Source organism: Mustelus asterias, chromosome 13, assembly GCF_964213995.1.
Source record: "Mustelus asterias chromosome 13, sMusAst1.hap1.1, whole genome shotgun sequence".
NCBI classification, from domain to species: Eukaryota; Metazoa; Chordata; class Chondrichthyes; order Carcharhiniformes; family Triakidae; genus Mustelus; species Mustelus asterias.
This window is the reverse complement of record NC_135813.1, coordinates 50,743,973-50,757,738: the sequence shown is the minus strand read 5'-3', so window position 1 is coordinate 50,757,738 and position 13,766 is coordinate 50,743,973. Positions and strand designations below refer to the sequence as shown.

The window sequence follows — 13,766 nt, the reverse complement described above, 5'->3', positions numbered from 1 at the left end:
TGGGAGGTTAGTTAGGAAGGTTCAGTCGCTCGGTATACATGGGGAGGTAGTAAATTGGATTAGACACTAGCTCAATGGAAGAAGCCAGAGAGTGGTTGTGGAGGATTGCTTCTCTGAGTGGAGGCCTGTGACTAGTGGTGTGCCGCAGGGATCGGTGTTGGGTCCATTGTTGTTTGTCATCTATATCAATGATCTGGATGATAATGTGGTAAATTGGATCAGCAAATTTGCTGATGATACAAAGATTGGCGGTGTAGTGGATAGTGAGGAAGGTTTTCAAAGCTTGCAGAAGGATTTGGACCAACTAGAAAAGTGGGCTGAAAAATGGCAAATGGAATTTAACGCAGACAAGTGTGAGATATTGCACTTTGGAAGGACAAACCAAAGCAGAACGTACAGGGTAAATGGTAGGACTCTGAAGAGTGCAGTTGAACAGAGGGATCTGGGAATACAGGTACAGAATTCCCTAAAAGTGACGTCACAGGTGGATAGGATCGTAAAGAGTGCCTTTGGTACATTGGCCTTTATAAATCGGAGTATCGATTATAAAAGTTGGAGTGTTATGGTAAGGTTATATAAGGCATTGGTGAGGCTGAATTTAAAGTATTGTGTACAGTTTTGGTCACCTAGTTACAGGAAGGATGTAAATAAGGTTGAAAGAGTGCAGAGAAGGTTCACAAGGATGTTGCCGGGACTTGAGAAGCTGAGTTACAGAGAGAGATTGAATAGGTTGGGACTTTATTCCCTGGAGCGTAGAAGAGTGAGGGGAGATTTGATAGAGGTGTATAAGATTTTGCTGGGTATAGAAATCATAGAAATCATAGAAACCCTACAGTGCAGAAGGAGGCCATTCGGTCCATCGAGTCTGCACTGACCACAATCCCACCCAGGCCCTACCCCCACATATTTTACCCGCTAATCCCTCTAACCTACGCATCCCAGGACTCTAAGGGGCAATTTTTTTTTAACCTGGCCAATCAACCTAACCTGCACATCTTTGGACTGTGGGAGGAAACCGGAGCACCCGGAGGAAACCCACGCAGACACGAGGAGAATGTGCAAACTCCACACAGACAGTGACCCGAGCCGGGAATCGAACCCAGGACCCTGGAGCTGTGAAGCAGCAGTGCTAACCACTGTGCTACCGTGCCACCCTTGGACTTTCACCTGGTATTGTGAGACTACTTACTGTGCCTACCCCAGTCCAACTCTGGCAACTCCACATCCTCATTACAGTGCAGAAAGAGGCCACTCAGCCCATCAAGGCTGCACCGACTCAGTCTCTCCTAACCGCCCCCCCACCCCTTCACCTCCAACCCACGCTATCCTGTAACCCCGTGCATTTACCATGGTTAATCCACCAAACCAGCACATGTTTGGACTGTGGAGGAAACCAGAGAACTGAGATTCGAGCTGCGGGGGAGATTAGGTGGCAGAATGTGTTCTCAAACTTTGAGCATTTAGCAGAGAATCCTCATGGATGAAATGGAAAACCGAAAAAAGTCAGATATTACATAAGATATTAATTTCCTAAAATTTCTCAAAGCAGGTAGCTAAGCATGTGAGGTTAGCTCTGAGCAATTGGACAATAGCCGTGAGTGTGCGGAGATGGCCGTGAGTGTGCGCAGATAGCCGTGAGTGTGTCAGGTAGCCGTGAGTGTCTCAGATAGCCGTGGGTGTGCGCAGATAGCCGTGAGTGTGCGCAGATAGCCGTGAGTGTGTCAGGTAGCCGTGAGTGTCTCAGATAGCCGTGAGTGTGCGGAGATGGATGTGAGTGTGTAAAGATGGCGTGAATGTGCGGAGACGGCTGTGAGTGTGCGGAGACGGCTGTGGGTGTGCGGAGACGGGGCTGTGGGTGTGCGGAGACGGCTGTGGGTGTGTGGAGACGGCTGTGGGTGTGCGGAGACGGCCGTGGGTGTGCGGAGACGGCCGTGGGTGTGCGGAGACGGCCGTGGGTGTGCGGAGATGGCTGTGGGTGTGCGGAGACGGCTGTGGGTGTGCGGAGACGGCTGTGGGTGTGTGGAGATAGCTGTGAGTGTGTGTGGAGATAGCTGTGAGTGTGTGGAGATAGCTGTGATTGTGTGTGGAGATAGCTGTGAGTGTGTGTGGAGATAGCTGTGAGTGCGTGTGGAGATAGCTGTGAGTGTGTGTGTGTGGAGATAGCTGTGAGTGTGTGGAGATAGCTGTGAGTGTGTGTGTGGAGAGAGCTGTGTGAGTGTGTGGAGATAGCTGTGAGTGTGTGTGGAGATAGCTGTGTGTGAGTGTGTGGAGATAGCTGTGAGTGTGTGTGGAGATAGCTGTGTGTGTGTGAGTGTGTGGAGATAGCTGTGTGTGTGTGTGGAGATAGCTGTGAGTGTGTGTGGAGATAGCTGAGTGTGTGAGTGTGTGGAGATAGCTGTGTGTGTGTGTGTGTGGAGATAGCTGTGTGTGTGTGTGTGTGGAGATAGCTGTGTGTGAGTGTGTGGAGATAGCTGTGAGTGTGTGTGGAGATAGCTGTGTGTGTGGGTGTGTGGAGATAGCTGTGTGTGTGTGTGGAGATAGCTGTGAGTGTGTGTGGAGATAGCTGTGAGCGTGTGTGGAGATAGCTGTGAGTGTGTGTGGAGATAGCTGTGAGTGTGTGGAGATAGCTGTGAGTGTGTGTGGAGATAGCTGTGAGTGTGTGGAGATAGCTGTGAGTGTGTGGAGATAGCTGTGAGTGTGTGGAGATAGCTGTGTGTGTGTGTGTGTGTGTGGAGATAGCTGTGAGTGTGTGTGGAGATAGCTGTGAGTGTGGGTGGAGATAGCTGTGTGAGTGTGTGGAGATAGGTGAGTGTGTGTGTGGAGATAGCTGTGTGAGTGTGTGGAGGTAGCTGTGAGTGTGTGTGGAGATAGCTGTGAGCGTGTGTGGAGATAGCTGTGAGTGTGTGAGTGTGAGAGTGTGTGTGGAGATAGCTCTGAGTGTGTGGTGATAGCTGTGAGTGTGTGGAGATAGCTGTGAGTGTGTGTGTGTGGAGATAGCTGTGAGTGTGTGTGGAGATAGCTGTGAGTGTGTGTGGAGATAGCTGTGAGTGTGTGTGGAGATAGCTGTGAGTGTGGGTGGAGATAGCTGTGAGTGTGGGTGGAGATAGCTGTGAGTGTGTGTGGAGATAGCTGTGAGTGTGGGTGGAGATAGCTGTGAGAGTGTGTGTGGAGATAGCTGTGAGTGTGTGGAGATAGCGGTGAGTGTGTGGAGATAGCTGTGAGTGTGTGTCTGTGTGTGGAGATAGCTGTGAGTGTGTGTGGAGATAGCTGTGAGTGCGTGTGGAGATAGCTGTGTGAGTGTGTGGAGATAGCTGTGTGAGTGTGTGGAGATAGCTGTGAGTGTGTGGAGATAGCTGTGAGCGTGTGGAGATAGCTGTGAGTGTGTGGAGATAGCTGTGTGTGTGTGTGCAGATAGCTGTGAGTGTGTGTGGAGATAGCTGTGAGTGTGTGGAGATAGCTGTGAGTGTGTGGAGATAGCTGTGAGTGTGTGTGGAGATAGCTGTGAGAGTGTGTGTGGAGATAGCTGTGAGTGTGTGGAGATAGCTGTGAGTGCGTGGAGATAGCTGTGAGTGTGTGGAGATAGCTGTGTGAGTGTGTGGAGATAGCTGTGATTGTGTGCAGATAGCTGTGAGTGTGTGTGGAGATAGCTGTGAGTGTGTGTGGAGATAGCTGTGTTAGTGTGTGGAGATAGCTGTGTGTGAGTGTGTGTGGAGATAGCTGTGTGAGTGTGTGTGTGTGGAGATAGCTGTGAGTGTGTGGAGATAGCTGTGTGTGTGGAGATAGCTGTGAGTGTGTGTGGAGATAGCTGTGTGCGTGTGGAGATAGCTGTGTGAGTGTGTGGAGATAGCTGTGAGTGTGTGGAGATAGCTGTGAGTGTGTGTGGAGATAGCTGTGAGTGTGTGTGGAGATAGCTGTGAGTGTGTGTGGAGATAGGTGAGTGTGTGTGTGGAGATAGCTGTGTGAGTGTGTGGAGATAGCTGTGAGTGTGTGTGGAGATAGCTGTGAGTGTGTGGAGATAGCTGTGTGTGTGGAGATAGCTGTGAGTGTGTGTGGAGATAGCTGTGTGTGTGTGGAGATAGCTGTGTGAGTGTGTGGAGATAGCTGTGAGTGTGTGTGGAGATAGCTGTGAGTGTGTGTGGAGATAGCTGTGAGCGTATGTGGAGATAGCTGTGAGTGTGTGTGGAGATAGCTGTGAGAGTGTGTGTGGAGATAGCTGTGAGTGTGTGGAGATAGCTGTGATTGTGTGTGGAGATAGCTGTGAGTGTGTGGAGATAGCTGTGAGTGTGTGTGTCTGTGGAGATAGCTGTGAGTGTGTGTGGAGATAGCTGTGAGTGTGTGTGGAGATAGCTGTGAGTGTGTGTGGAGATAGCTGTGAGTGTGTGTGGAGATAGCTGTGAGTGTGGGTGGAGATAGCTGTGAGTGTGGGTGGAGATAGCTGTGAGAGTGTGTGTGGAGGTAGCTGTGAGTGTGTGGAGATAGCGGTGAGTGTGTGGAGATAGCTGTGAGTGTGTGTGTGTGTGGAGATAGCTGTGAGTGTGTGTGGAGATAGCTGTGAGTGCGTGTGGAGATAACTGTGTGAGTGTGTGGAGATAGCTGTGTGAGTGTGTGGAGATAGCTGTGAGAGTGTGTGGAGATAGCTGTGAGTGTGTGGAGATAGCTGTGTGTGTGTGCAGATAGCTGTGAGTGTGTGTGGAGATAGCTGTGAGAGTGTGTGTGGAGATAGCTGTGAGTGTGTGGAGATAGCTGTGAGTGTGTGGAGATAGCTGTGAGTGTGTGGAGGTAGCTGTGAGTGTGTGGAGATAGCTGTCAGTGTGCGGAGATAGCTGTCAGTGTGTGGAGATAGCTGTGAGTGTGTGGAGATAGCTGTGAGTGTGTGTGGAGATAGCTGTGAGAGTGTGTGTGGAGATAGCTGTGAGTGTGTGGAGATAGCTGTGAGTGTGTGGAGATAGCTGTGTGAGTGTGTGGAGATAGCTGTGAGTGTGTGCAGATAGCTGTGAGTGTGTGTGGAGATAGCTGTGAGTGTGTGTGGAGATAGCTGTGTTAGTGTGTGGAGATAGCTGTGTGTGAGTGTGTGTGGAGATAGCTGTGTGAGTGTGTGTGTGTGGAGATAGCTGTGAGTGTGTGGAGATAGCTGTGTGTGTGTGTGTGTGGAGATAGCTGTGAGTGTGTGTGGAGATAGCTGTGTGCGTGTGGAGATAGCTGTGTGAGTGTGTGGAGATAGCTGTGAGTGTGTGTGGAGATAGGTAAGTGTGTGTGTGGAGATAGCTGTGTGAGTGTGTGGAGATAGCTGTGAGAGTGTGTGTGGAGATAGCTGTGAGTGTGTGGAGATAGCTGTGAGTGTGTGTGTGTGGAGATAGCTGTGAGTGTGTGTGGAGATAGCTGTGAGTGTGTGTGGAGATAGCTGTGAGTGTGTGTGGAGATAGCTGTGAGCGTGTGTGGAGATAGCTGTGAGTGTGTGTGGAGATAGCTGTGAGAGTGTGTGTGGAGATAGCTGTGAGTGTGTGGAGATAGCTGTGATTGTGTGTGGAGATAGCTGTGAGTGTGTGTGGAGATAGCTGTGAGTGTGTGTGGAGATAGCTGTGAGAGTGTGTGTGGAGATAGCTGTGAGTCTGTGGAGATAGCTGTGAGTGTGTGGAGATAGCTGTGAGTGTGTGTGTGTGTGTGTGTGGAGATAGCTGTGAGAGTGTGTGGAGATAGCTGTGAGTGTGTGGAAATAGCAGTGTGTGTGTGTGCAGATAGCTGTGAGTGTGTGTGGAGATAGCTGTGAGAGTGTGTGTGGAGATAGCTGTGAGTGTGTGGAGATAGCTGTGAGTGTGTGGAGATAGCTGTGAGTGTGTGGAGATAGCTGTGTGAGTGTGTGGAGATAGCTGTGAGTGTGTGCAGATAGCTGTGAGTGTGTGTGGAGATAGCTGTGAGTGTGTGTGGAGGTAGCTGTGTTAGTGTGTGGAGATAGCTGTGTGTGAGTGTGTGTGGAGATAGCTGTGAGTGTGTGGAGATAGCTGTGTGTGTGTGTGTGTGTGGAGATAGCTGTGAGTGTGTGTGGAGATAGCTGTGTGCGTGTGGAGATAGCTGTGTGAGTGTGTGGAGATAGCTGTGAGTGTGTGGAGATAGCTGTGAGTGTGTGGAGATAGCTGTGAGTGTGTGTGGAGATAGGTGAGTGTGTGTGTGGAGATAGCTGTGTGAGTGTGTGGAGATAGCTGTGAGTGTGTGTGGAGATAGCTGTGAGTGTGTGTGGAGATAGCTGTGAGTGTGTGTGGAGATAGCTGTGAGCGTGTGGAGATAGCTGTGTGTGTGTGTGTGCAGATAGCTGTGAGTGTGTGTGGAGATAGCTGTGAGAGTGTGTGTGGAGATAGCTGTGAGTGTGTGGAGATAGCTGTGAGTGTGTGGAGATAGCTGTGAGTGTGTGGAGATAGCTGTGAGTGTGTGGAGATAGCTGTGAGTGTGTGGAGATAGCTGTGAGTGTGTGGAGATAGCTGTCAGTGTGTGGAGATAGCTGTGAGTGTGTGGAGATAGCTGTGAGTGTGTGTGGAGATAGCTGTGAGAGTGTGTGTGGAGATAGCTGTGAGTGTGTGTGTGGAGATAGCTGTGAGTGTGTGTGGAGATAGCTGTGAGAGTGTGTGGAGATAGCTGTGAGTGTGTGGAGATAGCTGTGAGTGTGTGGAGATAGCTGTGTGAGTGTGTGGAGATAGCTGTGAGTGTGTGCAGATAGCTGTGAGTGTGTGTGGAGATAGCTGTGAGTGTGTGTGGAGATAGCTGTGTTAGTGTGTGGAGATAGCTGTGTGTGAGTGTGTGTGGAGATAGCTGTGTGAGTGTGTGTGTGTGGAGATAGCTGTGAGTGTGTGGAGATAGCTGTGTGTGTGTGTGTGGAGATAGCTGTGAGTGTGTGTGGAGATAGCTGTGTGTGTGTGGAGATAGCTGTGTGAGTGTGTGGAGATAGCTGTGAGTGTGTGGAGATAGCTGTGAGTGTGTGTGGAGATAGGTGAGTGTGTGTGTGGAGATAGCTGTGTGAGTGTGTGGAGATAGCTGTGAGAGTGTGTGTGGAGATAGCTGTGTGTGTGTGTGTGTGGAGATAGCTGTGAGTGTGTGTGTGTGGAGATAGCTGTGAGTGTGTGGAGATAGCTGTGTGAGTGTGTGTGTGTGGAGATAGCTGTGAGTGTGTGGAGATAGCTGTGTGTGAGTGTGTGGAGATAGCTGTGAGTGTGTGTGGAGATAGCTGTGTGCGTGTGGAGATAGCTGTGTGAGTGTGTGGAGATAGCTGTGAGTGTGTGGAGATAGCTGTGAGTGTGTGGAGATAGCTGTGAGTGTGTGTGGAGATAGGTGAGTGTGTGTGTGGAGATAGCTGTGTGAGTGTGTGGAGATAGCTGTGAGTGTGTGTGGAGATAGCTGTGAGTGTGTGTGGAGATAGCTGTGAGTGTGTGTGGAGATAGCTGTGAGCGTGTGGAGATAGCTGTGAGTGTGTGGAGATAGCTGTGAGTGTGTGGAGATAGCTGTGAGTGTGTGGAGATAGCTGTGAGTGTGTGGAGATAGCTGTGAGTGTGTGGAGATAGCTGTGAGTGTGTGTGGAGATAGCTGTGAGTGTGTGGAGATAGCTGTGAGTGTGTGTGGAGATAGCTGTGAGTGTGTGGAGATAGCTGTGAGTGTGTGTGGAGATAGCTGTGAGTGTGTGTGGAGATAGCTGTGAGTGTGTGGAGATAGCTGTGAGTGTGTGGAGATAGCTGTGAGTGTGTGGAGATAGCTGTGAGTGTGTGGAGATAGCTGTCAGTGTGTGGAGATAGCTGTGAGTGTGTGGAGATAGCTGTGAGTGTGTGTGGAGATAGCTGTGAGAGTGTGTGTGGAGATAGCTGTGAGTGTGTGGAGATAGCTGTGAGTGTGTGTGGAGATAGCTGTGAGAGTGTGTGGAGATAGCTGTGAGTGTGTGGAGATAGCTGTGAGTGTGTGGAGATAGCTGTGTGAGTGTGTGGAGATAGCTGTGAGTGTGTGCAGATAGCTGTGAGTGTGTGTGGAGATAGCTGTGAGTGTGTGTGGAGATAGCTGTGTTAGTGTGTGGAGATAGCTGTGTGTGAGTGTGTGTGGAGATAGCTGTGTGAGTGTGTGTGTGTGGAGATAGCTGTGAGTGTGTGGAGATAGCTGTGTGTGTGTGTGTGGAGATAGCTGTGAGTGTGTGTGGAGATAGCTGTGTGCGTGTGGAGATAGCTGTGTGAGTGTGTGGAGATAGCTGTGAGTGTGTGGAGATAGCTGTGAGTGTGTGTGGAGATAGGTGAGTGTGTGTGTGGAGATAGCTGTGTGAGTGTGTGGAGATAGCTGTGAGAGTATGTGTGGAGATAGCTGTGAGTGTGTGGAGATAGCTGTGAGTGTGTGTGTGTGGATATAGCTGTGAGTGTGTGTGGAGATAGCTGTGAGTGTGTGTGGAGATAGCTGTGAGTGTGTGTGGAGATAGCTGTGAGTGTGTGTGGAGATAGCTGTGAGAGTGTGTGTGGAGATCGCTGTGAGTGTGTGGAGATAGCTGTGATTGTGTGTGGAGATAGCTGTGAGTGTGTGTGGAGATAGCTGTGAGAGTGTGTGTGGAGATAGCTGTGAGTGTGTGGAGATAGCTGTGAGTGTGTGGAGATAGCTGTGAGTGTGTGTGTGTGTGTTGAGATAGCTGTGAGAGTGTGTGGAGATAGCTGTGAGTGTGTGGAGATAGCAGTGTGTGTGTGTGCAGATAGCTGTGAGTGTGTGTGGAGATAGCTGTGAGAGTGTGTGTGGAGATAGCTGTGAGTGTGTGGAGATAGCTGTGAGTGTGTGGAGATAGCTGTGAGTGTGTGGAGATAGCTGTGAGTGTGTGGAGATAGCTGTGTGTGTGTGGAGATAGCTGTGAGTGTGTGCAGATAGCTGTGAGTGTGTGTGGAGATAGCTGTGAGTGTGTGTGGAGATAGCTGTGTTAGTGTGTGGAGATAGCTGTGTGTGAGTGTGTGTGGAGATAGCTGTGAGTGTGTGGAGATAGCTGTGTGTGTGTGTGTGTGGAGATAGCTGTGAGTGTGTGTGGAGATAGCTGTGTGCGTGTGGAGATAGCTGTGTGAGTGTGTGGAGATAGCTGTGAGTGTGTGGAGATAGCTGTGAGTGTGTGTGGAGATAGCTGTGAGTGTGTGGAGATAGCTGTGAGTGTGTGTGGAGATAGGTGAGTGTGTGTGTGGAGATAGCTGTGTGAGTGTGTGGAGATAGCTGTGAGTGTGTGTGGAGATAGCTGTGAGTGTGTGTGGAGATAGCTGTGAGCGTGTGTGGAGATAGCTGTGAGTGTGTGTGGAGATAGCTGTGAGAGTGTGTGTGGAGATAGCTGTGAGTGTGTGGAGATAGCTGTGATTGTGTGTGGAGATAGCTGTGAGTGTGTGTGGAGATAGCTGTGAGTGTGTGTGGAGATAGCTGTGTGAGTGTGTGGAGATAGCTGTTAGTGTGTGTGGAGATAGCTGTGAGTGTGTGTAGAGATAGCTGTGAGAGTGTGTGTGGAGATAGCTGTGAGTGTGTGGAGATAGCTGTGAGTGTGTGGAGATAGCTGTGAGTGTGTGTGTGTGTGTGTGGAGATAGCTGTGAGTGTGTGTGGAGATAGCTGTGAGTGTGTGTGGAGATAGCTGTGTGAGTGTGTGGAGATAGCTGTGAGAGTGTGTGTGGAGATAGCTGTGAGTGTGTGGAGATAGCTGTGAGTGTGTGGAGATAGCTGTGTGAGTGTGTGGAGATAGCTGTGTGAGTGTGTGGAGATAGCTGTGTGAGTGTGTGGAGATAGCTGTGTGAGTGTGTGGAGATAGCTGTGAGTGTGTGTGGAGATAGCTGTGAGTGTGTGTGGAGATAGCTGTGTGAGTGTGTGGAGATAGCTGTGTGAGTGTGTGGAGATAGCTGTGAGAGAGTGTGGAGATAGCTGTGAGTGTGTGTGGAGATAGCTGTGTGAGTGTATGGAGATAGCTGTGAGAGTGTGTGTGGAGATAGCTGTGAGTGTGTGGAGATAGCTGTGAGTGTGTGGAGATAGCTGTGTGAGTGTGTGGAGATAGCTGTGTGAGTGTGTGCAGATAGCTGTGTGAGTGTGTGGAGATAGCTGTGAGTGTGTGCAGATAGCTGTGAGTGTGTGTGGAGATAGCTGTGAGAGAGTGTGGAGATAGCTGTGAGTGTGTGTGGAGATAGCTGTGTGAGTGTATGGAGATAGCTGTGTGAGTGTGTGGAGATAGCTGTGAGTGTGTGTGGAGATAGCTGTGAGCGTGTGTGGAGATAGCTGTGAGTGTGTGGAGATAGCTGTGAGAGTGTGTGGAGATAGCTGTGAGAGTGTGTGGAGATAGCTGTGAGTGTGTGGAGATAGCTGTGAGTGTGTGTGGAGATAGCTGTGAGTGTGTGGAGATAGCTGTGAGTGTGTGGAGATAGCTGTGAGTGTGTGGAGATAGCTGTGAGTGTGTGTGGAGATAGCTGTGAGTGTGTGGAGATAGCTGTGAGTGTGTGGAGATAGCTGTGAGTGTGTGTGGAGATAGCTGTGAGCGTGTGGAGATAGCTGTGAGTGTGTGTGGAGATAGCTGTGAGTGTGTGTGGAGATAGCTGTGAGTGTGTGTGGAGATAGCTGTGAGTGTGTGTGGAGATAGCTGTGAGTGTGTGCTGTGTCTGTGGAGGTAGCTGAGTGTGGGGAGAGAGCTGTGAATGTGTTTCCAAATTTGATATTAAATTCAATCCAAATTAGAACCATTGAGGTGAATTTCTAATTGAAACATTGAGTACAAATTAAAGAAACTGAATTCAAACTTTGTGGGGAAGGAAGGAGTTCTGCTCAAGAGATTTTTAATCGAGTATAACTCAGTGTTGTTCCTATCTGTAATGTATAAAGTGTACGTCTTTTCCTAGACTCCGCCATGCAGTACAATTATGAACAAGAGTTGTAACTGGTAGGTGAATTTGGAACTATATAAGACATGGATGCAAATGCTGTTGCATACACTGATCAATAATGGGAGCCATGTGAGGGGATATACAACTCACACATAACATGTGGTACAACACGCAATGGCTGGAAGGATCATTATTATTACAAAGAATAGAGTAGTGAGAATGGAGTGCTGAACATCACTTGTACCTGGGTCAACGTCGTAAAGCTCCATCAGTCTGAACACTAGTTTACTTAAGGCTTTGCAATTTAATTTGTTCCATCTTAGATGTGACAGCTTTCCATAACGCCTGCAAGAAAGTAATAGGATTACTACATAATAAGTACAGTGAAACAAATCCTAAACATTGAATTCCCAATCTCAGCTTGGCTCCAATAAATATTTCTCAGTTTCAAATTGTTAGGAATCTGATCAGAAACTTTAACTTATTTTATAAAGTTAGCCTAGACCCCAAATTACACTTGAGTTTTGCATTCGGGTGAGCATAATGTGATTCACTCCAGGTATGATTCAAGTGACCCACTGGGAAGCTTTCATCAAAACAAATCTTATTTAAGAACACAGTTGGAATGTAGCAAAAACATTAGCATAATTTTTACCAATTAGAATACTTAAACACGACGAAGTATAATTCTTAACAGCTAGCTATCTCTATTGTTCCAATTTAAAGCAATATCACCATAGATATACACCCTTCTTCAGAATTTGTTAGCACAAAAAAAAACATATGTTCACGTGGTGCTAAATTTCCAGCCCTGTAACACTTCTGGACAGAGATCCAGACAGCAGTTTCCAAACAGCAACTCTCAGAGAAAGATCTACTCTCATACAGCTGAACCTCCGAGAAAGAGACTGATCTCCTGGCAGATTTCAGTTTTCAACTTCAGAGAGGGGAAAAGGAAGGCACTGCTCTCAATTCCAAGCAGCATCTAAAAATTAACTAAGCTTGAATTCCCTGTGTAAGCCGAGTCACATAATCCTATCTGCCAATCAAGCCCTGCTCTGCAAAATCCCAGGGGAACACACTGAAAACAACAGAACAGTACAAGTCCGGATTAAAACAAACATTGCAGCAGTAAAGATCAATTATGCTGCTGCAGTAATAATAGAGGATGCCAGTTATAGACAGAATGGCACCGATAAAATGGAAGGGACTGCTAAAAACATCCTGCAGAGAAACATAACTGAAATACTTTTCTTAAAGGCACAATATTGTCACATGTCTCTGGTCCAATGAAGACAAATGGTTCATGCGGTTCTGGATAATGAACAACTTGCATTTATATCAGGCTTTTGGTACAGTAAGATGTTCCAAGATGCTTCATGGGAGCATTATCAAACCAAATTCAACATATATGGAGTTATTAGATCAGATGGCCAAAAGCATGGACAAGGTAGGTTTCAGAGAACGTCATAAAGGAGGAGTGAGAGAGATGGAGGGTGTAAATTCCAGAACTTACGGCCGCAGCTGCTGGAGACACAACTCAGTACAACACTACACAATATCCTTCCCTTCGCTATTCATCTTTCCAAATCTTCAATTTTGCTTCTGTGCTTTCATTCCAATTAATCCTGATTCCAACTTATTTGAAAGGCTCATATTTAATATTTTGTTTTTTCATTTCAGTTTATTGGGGTTTTAACTCTCTGGTTCAAAGTCTTTTCTATTCCCTTTCTCCCCTGATAAAACAACAATAAAACAATATAGCTCAGAAAGAGGCCATTTGGCTCCTGGTCTGGCTTTTTGGTCAAGCTGTCGAATTAATCCATGTTCCCAGAGTGCTGCAAATGAATATTTCTGTGAGTATTTTTAATTTTATTTCAGCTAAGCTTTCTGCTTCTATTCAAACAACTCTGTTCACCCTGTTCTTCTCTTTGAACCCCAAACCTTGATCTTCCCTTAACTGCTTTCACATTGGTTTAATCCCATACCACTACTCCATCTCTACAAGAATTTTGGTTGAGATAAAGTCTGCCTCCTGTGTATAACCTCTCATTGGAACACATTGGCTTCAGGGCCCCAAGAATGTGAATCCTTCCCTCCTGTAGCAGTCCTCTGCATTCAGAGCCACACTAGAGAGAAGGACATTAACATGGTTGCAGTACTGTGTGCAGTTCTCGTATCTCACACAAAGGGAAAGGAGACAGTGAAGTTTCACTGGAATGATACCATGTATGAGGAGCATTAATTAAGGATTGAAAAGATGGGGCTTTCAAATGGGAATTTTAAAAGAAAGAATTTTGAAATTAGGAATTTTTTTTAGGATAAACCTAATTCCCTGTATACAACATATTATTCAAGCCAGTTTACAGATTAATGGCTGAATTTAGAAGTCCAAGGAGGAATTTAAAGTTTAATGTTTATTTATTAGTTCACAAGTAAGCTTACATTAACACTACAATGAAGTTACTGTGAAAATCCCCTTGTTGCCACACTCCGGCACCTGTTCAGGTACGAAGAATAAAGAACAAAGAAAATTACAGCACAGGAATAGGCCCTTCGGCCCACCAAGCCTGCACCGACCATGCTGCCCCACTTAACTAAAGCCCCCTACCCTTCCAGGTACCATCTCCCTCTATTCCCATCCTATTCATGTATTTGTCCAGGCGCCCCTTAAAACTCACTATTGTATCTGCTTCCACTACCTTCCCCGGCAGCGAGTTCCAGGCACCCATTACCCTCTGTGTAAAAAAACTTGCCTCGTACATCTCCTTTAAACTTTGCCGCTCGCACCTTAAACCTATGCCCACTAGTAATTGACTCTTCCACCTTAGGAAAAATTTTCTGACTATCCACTCTGTCCATGCCCCTCATAATCTTGTAGACTTCTATCAGGTCGCCCCTCAACCTCCATCGTTCCAGTGAGAACAAAC

At 47.7% G+C, this 13,766-nt stretch overlaps 1 protein-coding gene across 9 annotated transcripts in view; it reads right to left on the bottom strand.

The window, feature by feature from the left end:
• exd3 (exonuclease 3'-5' domain containing 3) overlaps positions 1-13,766 on the bottom strand; it is a 637,814-nt gene that overhangs the window by 366,198 nt on the left and 257,850 nt on the right. For all 9 annotated transcript variants that reach the window (XM_078226739.1, XM_078226741.1, XM_078226746.1 and 6 more), the window contains one exon: positions 11,081-11,181. In XM_078226739.1, coding sequence (XP_078082865.1) covers positions 11,081-11,181 — 101 coding nt within the window. The remainder of the gene's footprint in view (positions 1-11,080; positions 11,182-13,766) is intronic.